Source organism: Globicephala melas, chromosome 15 (genome assembly GCF_963455315.2).
Source record: "Globicephala melas chromosome 15, mGloMel1.2, whole genome shotgun sequence".
NCBI lineage: Eukaryota > Metazoa > Chordata > Mammalia > Artiodactyla > Delphinidae > Globicephala > Globicephala melas.
The window spans coordinates 68,201,685-68,215,968 of NC_083328.1; the positions used below are offsets into that span (position 1 = coordinate 68,201,685).

Consider the following 14,284-nt stretch of genomic DNA (forward strand, 5'->3'; position numbering starts at 1 on the left):
AAATGATGTCACTTCTTAACTAAAGAAAGGATCCCATGCCAAGTGTTATCTTCTCAACTGCTTGCTGAAAACAGGAAATGGGAGTTCAAAACACCCTTTCCTGGTTCTAATTAAGAATCTGGTTCTCTTTATATCAATCACAGGAGGGAATTCCATGACTCCCAGCACTGGTAACTTGAAGTATTAAACTTAGCAACATACGCATAGCTAAGAGGATGTAGAACATCTGGACTAAAGACAACTCAGAAGGGCCAGAGATTAAGGAGATATTCGGCTTTGTTTGCCTAGACTTTAATACAATTCAAGAATCTTAGCAGCAATTTTTATCCCCTCTAGAGGGGAAAAGAAGATTGTATTAACTGCCATAGTTCAAGCTGATCCTTCATTCATTCATTTTTTCATTGATCATCATGCATTGAATGTCTTTAACATGCCAACTGCTGTTAGGGGTGCCGGGTAAGATAAAATAGCTCACCTTCAGGGAGCTCGAAGTCTGTAGTATGAGATAAAAAGCATGGTGATAATTTGGAGTTAAGCGTTAAGATCTACTGATTTCCAACAGGCAATGTGTAAAACTCTATTTACTGAAATGTTACTGCATGTTGGGCAATCCTACCACCCAACTGCTCCTACAGATTCCTTTACTCATCTATAAAATGCAGAGACCTGAACCTGAATTACCCTCTATTGCAGGGAATTACCCATTAAAGATGTGCGGCCTGACTCAATTTAGTGAAAGGGAACCTTAAAATGGCTGTAGGAATGAAGAATTCAGAGAGGCCCTGGGCTGCATGATAAATTCTTCTCTAGGCTCGAAAGCAGGTACCAGCATACTCACTCCATTCGTGCTGCCTTTTCGGTTGATGTCCTGAAGGACAGCCTTGTCCAGACCCAGCTTCAGGCTGGCCTTGTCAAACATTTCCCGCTCGTAGGAGTTCCGTGTAATGAGGCGATACACCTTCACGGCTTTACTCTGGCCTATCCGGTGACATCGGGCCTGAGCCTGGGAAGGAAGGAGGGTCACACACATCGTGTCACCAGACAGAACGGAAGCAGCCCAAGGAACGGGGAAATGCTTATATTCCACGTGGGGAGAGTGGCTGGCTCTCACAGTTACGAGTCATGGGACTGATTCTGGAATAGAATTCACCCAGATGCCAGCTACCCCTTCAAGAGCACCCATTTCATTGCCCGTTATTTACTGAGTGACTGCTGTATGCTGGGACAAAGTGATGAGAAGGACCTGGCTTCCTACCCTCCCTAGCCTGTGGTCTGAGTGCAGGCACTCATTCCCAGGATGCTGTCTTGCTCTCTGGGGAAATGTCTCACCCAGAGCAAGCAGCACCACTCTTTAAGTTTTCTCATTTTAATACAGAAATTTTCATAGACGAAAGTAGAGAAAAGTATAAGGACCTCTTATGGTTAACTCTTGCTTCATCTCTGCTATGCCTCTACCCTCCAAGATTACTATGAAGCAAACCCTTGGCATCATATTGATTCATCCTCACATATTCCAATATGTATTTCTAAACATAAGGACTCTTGTAAAATGTATTACCAGCGCTATACTTCAAAAAATTAATACTAAGTACTAACTATCTAGTGTTCCAATTTCCCTGCTCATCTCATAATATTTCTTTAAGTTTGATTGTTTGCATCAGGATCCCAATAAAGCCCATGCAGTGTAACTGGCTGATATATCTCTGCCTTTGATCTCTCCTATTCTTCCAAATGCCAGTTACTTGTTGAAGAGACCAGGTATCTGTCCTACAGTTTCTCACAGTCTATATTCTGCTGCCTGCACTTTGGCTGTGTCACTGAATGGATTCCTCTGTTCCCTTTATTTCCTCTAAACTGGAGTTATACCTTGAGACTTGATCAGGTTAAGATTCTACCTTTGGCAAGTGTAATCCATAGTTGGTGTATAAATTTCCATCAAAAGGTACATGATGTGTGGTTGTCTTTCTTTTGAATTGATGATCATTGCCTAGATCCATGATTTCATTAGCGGTTACAATTCCCCTCATCAATTTTTTGGTTACCCTGATGTACAGTTCATATAGGAGAGACAAGCTAAATGTCTGATTCTTTCTCTTTATTTAATCAGTTTCCAAATGAACACCCTCCAAAAGTGACTAATGAAGAGTTTTATAATTAGTTTCTTAAGGAATACAATGCAAGTATGCATTTAAGTAATATCTGTGCTATTTTTTACTGCATTGCTGTTTTATTTTTTTAATAAAATTTATTTATTTATTTGTTTATTTATTTATTTATTTATGGCTGCGTTGGGTCTTAGTTGCTGTGTGCAGGTGTTCTCTAGTTGTGGCGAGCGGGGCTACTCTTCATTGCAGTGTGCAGGCTTCTCATTGTGGTGGCTTCTCTTTGTTGCAGAGCACGGGCTCTAGGCACACAGGCTTCAGTAGTCGTGGCATGCAGGCTCAGTAGTTGTGGCTCTCGGGCTCCAGAGCACAGGCTCAGTAGTTGTGGCACACGGGTTTAGTTGCTCCGTGGCATGTGGTATCTTCCCAGACCAGGGCTCAAACCTGTGTCTCCTGCATTGGCAGGTGGATTCTTAACCACTGCACCACCAGGGAAGTCCCTGTTTCTTAATGCTATTCAAATACAGCCTATGGAAAACTCCTCAAGTTGGCTCCTGAGTTCTTTTTTCTTTTTTTTTGTGGTACGCGGGCCTCTCACTGTTGTGGCCTCTCCCGTTGTGGAGCGCAGGCTCAGCGGCCATGGCTCACGGGCCCAGCCGCTTCGCGGCATGTGGGATCTTCCTGGACCGGGGCACGAACCCGCGTCCCCTGCATCGGCAGGCGGACTCTCAACCACTGCACCACCAGGGAAGCCCGCTCCTGAGTTCTTTTGACATGATTCAGTCAAATATGGAAAGGAGGAAAACTATGAAAAATTCTGGTATTATATTTGGAGGTGTCAGTATGAACTCACAGTTAGGGGGGTGTGTGTGTGTGTGTGTGTGAATATACAAATAGATAAAGAAAAAGATATGGATATGTCTGTATTTATATTTGTATGTTATATCAAAGACCAGCAGTATCTAACAGCTCCCTTGCTTTCTGGTATGACAACATGTTCCATGCTCCCATTGTATATTTCCTGCCCAAACCTGGATTCAGTCATTTTTTCAAGTAGTCCAAGAGCTTCTTTCAGTGGGAAGTGGCAGTAGAGACAACAGTCTGCATGCTCTAGGGACGCTCCCTGCCACTAGGTTGGTCATTGTTCCTGGGCCTACTCAGTGGGTAAAAGCAGAAGCGTTTGTGTGTGTGTAGTGTATACGATCACGGGCACACATAAGACAAATTACATCATGAAATCATACTGATGTTTTCATTCAAATTTGGGACTACGGGGTTTTAACTTCATTAACTATACATCTGTATTGCTTTTTAACCATGTTGAAAAGCTCAGTTCTTAACCATGCCAATATCATTACTCATCTGATTTATCCCGCAAATACATGAAATATCAGAAAAACGGTATCATCATGATCACCACCGAAACATAACTACTGAAAACAATGTAAGGTTTACTGCCCTCCCACACTGGGATATATCCCACCAAGAATGTACGAACTCCAGTGTTTTAAATTTTAAATACACACTGGGGCTTCCCTGGTGGCACAGTGGATAAGAATCTGCCTGCCAATGCAGGAGACACAGGTTCGATCCCTGGTCCGGGAAGATCCCACATGCTGCGGAGCAACTAAGCCCGTGCACCACAACTACTGAGCCTGCGCTCTAGAGCCTGTGAGCCATAACTACTGAAGCCCGTGTGCTTAGAGCCCGTGCACCACAATGAAGAGAAGCCCCCGCTCGCCACAACTAGAGAAAGCCCGCACACAGCAACTAAGACCCAACACAGCCAAAAATAAATAAATTTATTAAAAAAATAAAAAATAAAAAAATAAATACACACTGGCAGATAAGTTTCTTTTTCACAGTGGCAGGATCAGCACTTTCTGTGTAATCTAGGACTGAGCAAATGTGTAAATATACTGAGGGTAACAGGAGCCAGGGTTTTCATTGCTGAAGAAGGAAGTTACAAATATGGAAAGAAGAAAAACTAGAACAACTCTATGGCATTAGAATGGATTTGGAGGTATCAGTATTAACTCATGGTTAGATGTGCACATATGTGTATAAAACCACACAAAGACATGAATGTGTGTGCATCTGTTTACGTAGACACATGCATGTATATACACACATATACATATGAATGCATGTTATGTATATATATTCCCTGTGTGTGTATGTATGTAGTCTAGCTGTGTCCACTGAGAGGGCCTAGAAGAAATGGCATCCCAGTAGCAAAGAACATAACGAACCCTCAGATCTTGGTTTCCAAACTCCATTCTCCATAACAAGAGAGAACAAGGCATGTTAGAGAAATGATTAATTCCAGGGCCAGGGTAGTCAAAGTACAGGATGAGCCTGAAACATATCACTGTGCCGGAATATAAGGAAGTACTCAAAGAATGATGGAGACGCATCAAAATAACACCTGAAACCTACGAGCCTTCCGCTGGTTAGGTCCAGGACTATCTGAACATCAAAGTAAATATCGTATGGAATATAACCCACTGAATAAAAGAAGAACCCATGAGTACATACTGACATAAATAAACTAATGGGAGAAAAGGGAAAACTCTTCCTCAGAGTAGAAAGTAACTAAAAAATGTAGAATGACTGTTAGAAAATCACCACTTTGCAACCGTAACAGTGATGGCTGATCCAGGCAAAAATAATCAAAGGAAACTAAAACCAGTGGGTGAAACTTTGATGAGGAACAGGATATTTACATAGTCTCAAAGCTTCTCTCCAAAGCTACTTAGTAATTTCAAAGGGAAAAATAGCAACTTCATAGTAGAGAAATCCGGCAGACGCCACTAACTAAGCTCAAAGTACTTATTATCAACAAATGGACATCATGTTCCTCTCGACATGACACACTGAGAAGACATATCACTTCGAGGTATCACTAAACCTGAACTCAATCCTGAGGAAATACAGACACAAAATAAGGGCCTATCTATAAGATATCTAGCCTGTACCCTTCAAAGACATCAAGGTCGTGAAAGGAAAAGAAAGATCAAGGCACTGACCCATTAAAGGAGACATGAGAACTAAACAAAGTGGGTGATCCTAGTTTGGATCTTGGGGGACTAACAACTATAAAGAATGTTGAAAGAAATGACAAAATTTGAATATGAACTATGGATTAGAGATACTATTCTTATTTCTTTATTCTGAGAACTGAACCCTGGTTATATAAGAGAACGTCCTTGCACTTAGGAAATACACACTAAGGCACTCAGGGGACAACTTACTCTCAGATGGTTCAGACAAAAAGTGGCGTGTGTGTGCGTGCACACACGTGTGTAGGTCTCTATGTACTCAGAGAGACAGGAGAGAGTTAGGGCAGAAATGATAAAGTAAATGAGGCAAAATGTTAGCAGTTGGTGAATCTGGATAAAGGGTATATTGGAGCTGCAAACTGAAATTATAACACAATGAAGATACTGAAAAATGAAATACAAACATTTGAGCATAACTCTTGGGGTTATGCTGTCCATATCATATAGAGCTAGGTTCAACTGTTTCATTTCGCTTTTGAATTTTAGGGATTGATTTTTCCCACATTAATTTAACCACAATGAAGGGAGTGGGAAAGAAAAAAACTAAACCAAGTAACCTTGGAAATTGGTATTTTGATTGTATACTTTAAGACCAATGACCTAAAAAACACTTTAGTCCAATATTACGCACAAGTAAATTTTTTTGTAGAATATGGGTTAGTAATTCTGAAACTACTTTATGCATATACGAAGATCGAACAAATGAGTAAATGTACTGTGTTATGACAATGAGACCAGGCTTCTCACAGCCAGAGAAAGGAGTTATGAATTCGGAAGAGTGCAGAAGGCTAGAAGGAATCCTGTGATGTTGGACTGGAATCAGAAATCTCACTACAGATGGATAGACAGGGAATAAATACAGAGGTGTGGTACCAGCGCTTGTGTCAGTATGCACATCTGTATTTCCTAGCTCTGTCTGCTCAGAGTCTAGAACCAGTAACACTCCAGTGGCAATGGGCACACCTAGTAGCCAGACCTTGGTTTCTAAATGCCATTCTCAACTAAAAGGAACCAGGGAGCCTTGGAGGAACAGTCAGTTCCATGGATATGGCAGGAAAAATGTAACATGAACCTGAGTGTCTTGTGGTGCCAGAAAATAAGAAGTGCTCACAAACTGACAGGAGCATGTCTAAAGGACAGAGGAGCCAACCTGAAGGGCCTCCTAATGACCAAATCTGGACGGCAAAATAAACAGTGCGAGTAGTGCATTATAACCTATAACGTAAAATCGATATCCAGGAATCCATACCAATACAAATACATAAAGAAATGGGGGACAAAGGACAGCTGTTCTTTACAGTAGGACTCCAATTCCTACTGTAGAAGGAATGACTGAAATAGAAAATTACTGTTTGCCAAACACCATCGTAATAATTACTGAAGGCAAGAACCACTGATGAGTGCTAAAATTAATAGGCAAAAGTATGATAGGAAACAGGATATTTATAGCATCTCAAAATATCTCCTCCCAACATACTGACTACGTTTCAAGATAAAAATAGTAACTTTACAGTGGAGAGACCTGGCAGACACCACCTCAACCAAGTAATCAAGGTTAACATCACAAGTAATAAGACATATCGACATCATGTACCCCCTGAGAAAGATATAACATCACTTCTATGATATTCTTGCCAAAAATACATAACCTCAAATCTGATCATGAGAGAAACATCAGGCAAACACAAAGTGAGAAACAATTCTACAAAGCGGCTGGTCAGTATCCTTCCAAAGTGTCAAGGTCACGAAAGCTAAGGAAAGACAGGAGATGTCACAGATTGGAGGCGGCTAAGGAGTTGTAACTTCTAAAGGAGATGTGAAATCCTGAATTGGATCCCAGACCAGAAAAAAGAACACCGATAGAAAAATGAAGGAATTTGAACAGGGTCTATAGATCAGAGCACTGTATTGATATTAATTTCCTGGTTTCGATAATTACACTATGGTTATACAGAATGTTAACATTAAGGGAAGCAGGGCAAAGGATCCTAGAACTCTGCACTATTTTGCACCTTTTTTAAAGTTTAAAATGATTTCAGAATAAAAAGTTTTTAAAGTTTTGTTTTATAACGCTATAAAATACTTAGGATGGTTCCAAAGTCAAATATACAAAAAGGCATATTCAGAAAAACTAGCTTCTATTCGTCACTTCCCTGTTCCCTCACCGCCTCCCCCCAGGAGGTAACCATTTAAAATCTTTCCATGGCGGGGAGACATGACAGACAGACAGACAGACACACAGCCTTTTTAGATAAATGCTAGCATACTATACATACTTTTTCCACCTTATTTTTTTTCACCCAACAATATATCCAGGAGATGACTCCATAGCGGTATGTAGAGATATTCCTCATTCTTTTATCAAAGCTGAACATACCGTTTTAGGCAGCAAGTCTCCTACTGATGGACAACTAAGTTCTTTTGTTTTTGGCTATTACAACTAGTTGCCACACCTTCTTTTACTATCTTTAGTGACTGTAAATCTTCATTATTAGGAGAAAATCTGATGGATAGCTCTGGTAAATGAAGGAAGTGATCAAGGTAAATAATATGGTTTGTGGAAACTGTAAGGCAGTAATAATATGTGCTCATTAAGTACTGACACTGATTTTCTTTGTTTTGGCTTACCTGGTGTTGAGGGCAAATTACAAGAGGGAGTTTAAGAAATATTCTGAGCAAAGGTCTAATAGAGGAGAGCTACAGACATCACTAATTTATTACCTTCTTGGAATCCATATCCCCATTTGTCCTCAATACCAGAACCCTGACTCTTATACAAGGGCAGCGATGTATTCAACTGAAACCATCTCCAGCCTCCCAGGGCTGGCGAGGTAATACAGTTCTGGACAATGAGATGTAACAGCAGTCTATCAGGGATATCTGGAAAAGTTCTGCTCTCTTGAAAAAAGTGTCACACCTTCCTTCCTTATTTTTCCTACCTGGGGTCTGAAGTATCCATCTTGGAAGCAAGAGCGTGTGAACCACACTCACTGAGGATGGGGGAGCAGAGAGACAGAAGGGACCTGGGACTCTCATGTCACCATGAAGCCACCTCACTAGTCCTGGGATACCCATGTCTGGAAAACAAACCTCTGCTGGGGCTGGGGGTGGGCAGGGGGCACTGTCACAAGCAGCTAGATGGTACCAGGAGATAAACACATTCTCTACCAAGACGACTTACCTGAAGGATAGCAGGATGAGTCCTGCCACATTTAACAGACTCGCCATTTTACAGTCAAATCTCATATATTCCTCATTTTCCTTTTCAGAACTCACACACACAAAAATGTGGTAAAGAGAAACACTGAGAACTAAGTCAACAACTGAGGTGAAGCGCAAACAAAACACACCAGCAAAGGTATAAACATAGAACCCTTGGAGCTAGACCACCAGTAGGAGGCAGTGGTGCTACCCCTTGTCCCCAGGGCCCTCCATCCCAGGGGAAATTACAGAGCTCCAATGCTCTCCTGCATGATTTGTAGGCACCTAGTTTGTTCTGTACTTTTTAACACATTTGAGGTGAACAAAAGCCTACAAGAAACAAGTAGTCAGGTTCAGAAAAATTTTAAACAGACACAGATCCCAATGACTGTGATGGGTAGAAAGGCGGAGTCTCCAAACAGTGACAGATTTCCAGCTGATTCCAGCCCTCAATTCACTGTTGTCAGGTGCAAGTCCAGAACCTTACACCACGTCTTTACAATCACGTGAAAATTAAATGGCTGGTACAAAGGACCAACATAATGTTGATTCCTCTCTTGATCCTTGTATTACTCTTTCAAATTATTAGTTCTATTACATTTTAAAGGTACATTTTCTTTAATACTTTGAAATACTATTTGTACCTGAATGAAAATCTACATCATCAGAGAGGTTAAAAAATCACCTATAGTCCCACAAGAACCCAGCCACGTCTAGCATGCTGGGACACTTCCCCAGTTCATTTTCTACACATGAGTATTTTATTTCACGTCCAGCAATTTTACATTTCTCCTGGCACACAGAAAGTCTGTATCCGCTGGCCACCTACTCATCAGAAGAGGAGTCAGGGGCTCTCAGTGCAGTATGGATCAGTGGGCACTGACTGGGAAGCTGCCCTCCCTCAACTATCTCCTTTGCAGGCCTACTTTGGAATCTGAAATTTCCAGCTCCAGATCTATCCTTTGGGGAGAGGTATCAACCCCTCTGAAAATGTAAACACCTCTGGGAAAGAACGCCAATATCTGCTCATTGCACTGTTATTTTTCCACTGCGTGGTTCAAAAGCCCTGAGCACTTTTCCTTCCCCGGGGCCTGGCCTGGTGTGTAGGGCTCAATAAATGTGTCATAAGTCAGTCAAGACCTGGCTGAGAATAGGAAGCAAGGAGAGGCAAGTTAACAGCATGGGAAAAGGGGGCTTTGGGCAGCAGAAAAAAGGAGCAGGGAGTGAGAAAGAGAGGACACTGAAAAGAGAGGCAGGAGAGTACTGAAAAGAAACTTGACTCACTTTATTTGGGACTGACGCTGTACTGTAAGCACCTGTCCCACCTGCCTCAGGTGCACCACCGACGCTCACCCCACTCTAAGTCGTCACACTTCTTGTTCCCTCTGTCTGGAACATTCTTCCTACTGATTTTATAACTTAAGATCCCCGTCCCCATCATTTAGGTCTCTGCTCAGATGTCACCTTTTTTGAAGAAGCCTTCCTACACCACCCTCTACATCAGGGCGTCCAATCCCCATTATTCTTATCCTGTTTCATTTCTTCGTAGTAAGTATCGCTATCTGGGACTATCTTACTTATTTTTCGTTGTTTTTTTGCCTGCCTGCTCCACTAAAATGAAAGCTTCATGAGAGCACACACACCATGGGTCTCGGTCACTGCTGTGTCTCCAACACTTTAAACGGTGCCCGGCACATTCCAGTGTTCAACAAACATAACAAACATTCACTGAACGCCTGGACCATGTAATGAAGCACTCACAAAGCCTTACTTTCTCCCAGCGAGGAAAAGTAAACTAAATAGAGTTTAGTCGTCCAAGTGCAGGCATACATTCTACCAAGCAAGAGGCGGTGCCAGCGATATGATGGCGGCAGAGGGAGTGGCAAAGGGAACCGGCACCTCTGCTTTCTTGGGGCGGAGTGTCAAGCCCCTGGCTCCTCAGGCTGGATTCCCTCCTCCCTTCCACAATCCTCGGCACAGGCAGGAGCCGCATTACCCTGTGGTTGTGCTCTCGGCTAGGACACCTGCGCCCAGGCTTCCTGAATTCTCCCTTCGGGGACAACCTTATCCACAGGAAGGACGGGACCTGTGCCGTGCTACCACTGTCACCTTGTGGCCTCTGCAAGGGTGGCACGGTACCTTGCTTTTCCCACAGGCCCACTCAGCCCTCAGAGCTGGCAGCAGTGAGAAGAGGTAAAGAGAAGAAGTAAAGAAACCAGTTTTTCACTGCTCTTTTCCCTTCTCAGGCTACGGTAAGCACCCTTTGCCATTTTTTGAACTCAGGGGTTACAGGTACTATAGAAGACCTACACAAAACCTGCTGCAGCTGACGTACCAGGACTGAATCACAGCTGTCCCTCCTGGGTGAAGGCACAGTTTGATTTTTCACACACACTGATGCTAACACAGACATGTTCAAGGTTTGAGAGAGGGTGTGGCATTTACTTGATCCTCTAGATAAGACCTCCCTAATAAAGGGAGCTAAAAATTGATTTACTAGAACGTACTGTCCTGGAACCTAAGGACCCTGTGCCTTCACTTGTCTGGAAAGGGGAGCAGAAGGATTTGGGAAGGGCTGATGGAGTAGACACGAGAGCAGGAGCCCTAGTTCTCTGTCCTCATATTTCCGGGAGGGAATGTCGGCTCCCAGGTAGGAACACAACAGTCTCTTTCGCCTCCTTCCTCTCTACTCCAAAGGAATGACTGATCTCATCAGTGAAACGGGAGATCCGGTCCGAGTTCCTATAGACTCACCCCCCCCATCCCCTGCGGAGGGCAGAGTCCCCCCTCTGTCACTGCAGGCATACGAGGACAGCCTCTGCTCTGCAGGTGGCTGCCAGCAGTTCTCAGTGGGCAAGGTTAACTGTGGGATGAGGGTGCACAAGTGCAGGAGTCCTCGGAAGTCTAAGTCTGGCTACAGGTCAAGCTATACCATCTAATCCACCATCACAATTTATTAAAGCTGATGCTTTGATCCTTTGCACTCCTGGGTCTATTTCTTAACTGGTTCTTTTGGAGGCAAAAGGGAGAGAAATACAATTTACTGGACTCCTCAGACTCTAACGAGACCAAAGGAAACAGGATGACATCCAATGTCATCTGATTTATGAACAGCTAGGTTTTAAAAACATACATATTTCTCTAGCAAGTCCTAAGCCTCTAATTCTACCCCCAAAGCACAGGAAACCCCAGCCAAAAGACCAGAAGGCTGAATGAATGAACTTTTCATAATAACAAAAAAGCACCAGAAAAGGTAACTCTGCTCTCTGACTTCCAGCTGAGTTTTCAGACAGTGCAGCTCTGTTTCCACAGCCATGGAAGCTGGCTTGTCTGCAGGCTTGCCTCAGGGACTGGGCTGAGCCCAGCCTCCCCCTAAGCAGGTTGGCTTCCCTGTCAAGGCTCGAAGGGGGTCTGCCTAGGGGTCGAGAAGCAGTGTCCTGGCACTGTCACTGCTTCCCCATGTTGTCCCGACTCCGGATAAGCACGGACTGCACCACATCTGTCCAGGCTGTTTGAGACCAGAGTGAACACTTACATGTTCTACCATCTGAACTTGACCTCCGGAGCTATGCTAAAATTCCACTAGGGTAGAGGGTAAGACCACGCTCATAATGGGACTCTCTTTTCGTGGCCCTGATGTTTATATCAGGTAGCATGTGCTTCAATCCACTCACAGATGAATGTTCTATGCCAAGCCCATTTCTAAAGGAAATACGATCATCTTGTATCAGAGTAGGAATTGTGGTTCTTCAATAACCATGAAGAACTAAAGATGACTGAAAGCTTTCACTCATTTACAAAAAGTATCAGAATACGTGCATATGTGTGAACGACTGTGTGCAAGTTAACATGACCTAACTTCCTAGCAAGGACAGTACCAGGGAGCCGCCTGGTTGAGTTTTCTGCTCTGTTAGGGATAGGAATGCATTTCGCTGATTTTCACAGCTGATTTAGCTGCAGTCCTGTGAACCACATGATGGTCTCAGCACCCTGCTCTCCAGACTCTGTCTTCTACATCACATTCACAGCACGTGGGTGAAGGGCAGATGCCAGGGAGAGTGTGCTGAGTGCGCACCATTCGGGGGGCAGTCTCCAGCTCTCGTGCTCTCCTCCCCACGCCACGCAAGCCGAGAACCTAGCTCCGTCTCTGGGGGCAACTCAGAACAGTCCACCAATCCCACTCCCCAATAACCACAGACCCAATTCCCTGCCCGAAAATTACTCTATTCTTGCCAATTCTTTCATTCCTACCTAGTCTGGTCAGACATCTCAAAAATAAAGGAGGGTTTCCTCTTGGTTACCAAGCTGTAAATAAAAATAACCAAAAAAGCAGCCAGTCTGGAAGACCACAGGTTGAGGAATTCTAACTCTAACGTGGACCTGGGGCTGTTCACTGACATCGACACTCATTTACCTTCTGCTACGTTCTTCTACAAGTGTTCTCCACTCCTAGCTAAGTCGCCCGAATGTTCATGGTCTTTGTTTCTCCACTGAGGTTGAGCGTTAGAAGTTCAGAAACTGACTTGGCATACAGAACTCTCACACTATCCAATTTCAGTTTGGACTTTACTGCTATTCCTTTACTCATCTCCTGCTACTCCTCCAGCAGGGGCCATTCCAAAGTTGCTCCCTTCTCCCCAGACCCTAATTCTGGACAGCGCCACCCACCCCATCTGGCTGGTACAGACAAATCAATCACCTCAGAGGACTTTACCTTCTCCTTCAGGCCTGGTCATTCTCGTTCTTGCTTTTTCCATTTCTTGGCATTTCACCTTCAATGTCTAGACTTCACTAGGTGAAGCATGATGATTCCAAAATCTCTGCCTCTGACAGTGACCTGTCTCTAAATGCCAGCCCTATGCTTTCAGTTTTTCTCCTGAAAGTCCTTCAGGCGTGCCCAGCTAACACGGCCTCCAAACGGCCACCCGTTTCTCATACCGTCACTGGCCCAGGTTCCGAGCCTCACAGTCAGGTGAGCACTGCAAAGGAGCACAGAACTTTACAGGGGTCAAGAACTTACTACTTAAGGAACCATCTGTCTCAGGGTTGGCAAACATCTTCTATAATAGTAAATATTTTAGATGTTGTGGGCTATGAGGTCTCTGTTGCAGTACTCAACCCTGCCACTGTAACATGAAAGCACCCAGAGATAACAGGTATACAAATGGGTGTGGTTATATCCCAATGAAACTATTTTAAAAGCAGGCGGCTAGCCCGCTGGCAATAGTCTCCCACCCCCTGATCTACATCACTATCCTAATCAGGTTCTTGCTGGTGACCTGATCAAATAGTTTCTACTGATTATTATTACTTTGGCATTGACTATGTTAACTCCTTTAAAAATTGGTTATTTGAGAAAAAAAATATTGGTTATTCGTCATATCTAGCAAGTCATCTTTGACCGAAATATCCCGTCACCAGCAGAAAGGCCTGATGGGGAGCTGGCCATAGCCACTGATTTTTCAAGTTGGACGTTGAACATAGTGCCACAGAATTTGTTTTACGATGATTTTTTTTCCTGCGTTTTACCCAGCTGTCACCAACATAATAATTTAGAGCACTGGTTTTTCAACTAGTAGATTGTTTTCTTCAAACAAAATGTTATTTTGAAACTCGTTAAATGAAAAAGACAAAGCAGAATGACTCTGTGTGACATGGTAGGTAGAGAAGAAGCCCGGATACCCATCACCTTAGCTCCTTTTCTCTGCATCCCTTCCCGGCAGTATCCCCTAGGGCACCTCCTCAGTTTTGTGAAACAGCAGCCTTCCAACTTCTCTTATCAATCACCTGTATCATGAAAAAGGTTTTGAGGTCCCCAACGCTCTCTGAGCCACACACTCACACTCTGAGTATCAGCAGATGTCCCAAGATCCAATACACACTCAGGATGAAGTTTGCTGTTAATGATAATGGATGTAA

General features: G+C 43.5%; 1 protein-coding gene across 5 annotated transcripts in view; it reads right to left on the reverse strand.

Annotated features, from left to right (window-relative positions):
• The window catches only part of CHD6 (chromodomain helicase DNA binding protein 6), a 208,633-nt gene that overhangs the window by 55,770 nt on the left and 138,579 nt on the right, over positions 1-14,284 (reverse strand). For all 5 annotated transcript variants that reach the window (XM_030843581.2, XM_060284146.1, XM_060284148.1 and 2 more), the window contains one exon: positions 839-1,003. In XM_030843581.2, coding sequence (XP_030699441.1) covers positions 839-1,003 — 165 coding nt within the window. The remainder of the gene's footprint in view (positions 1-838; positions 1,004-14,284) is intronic.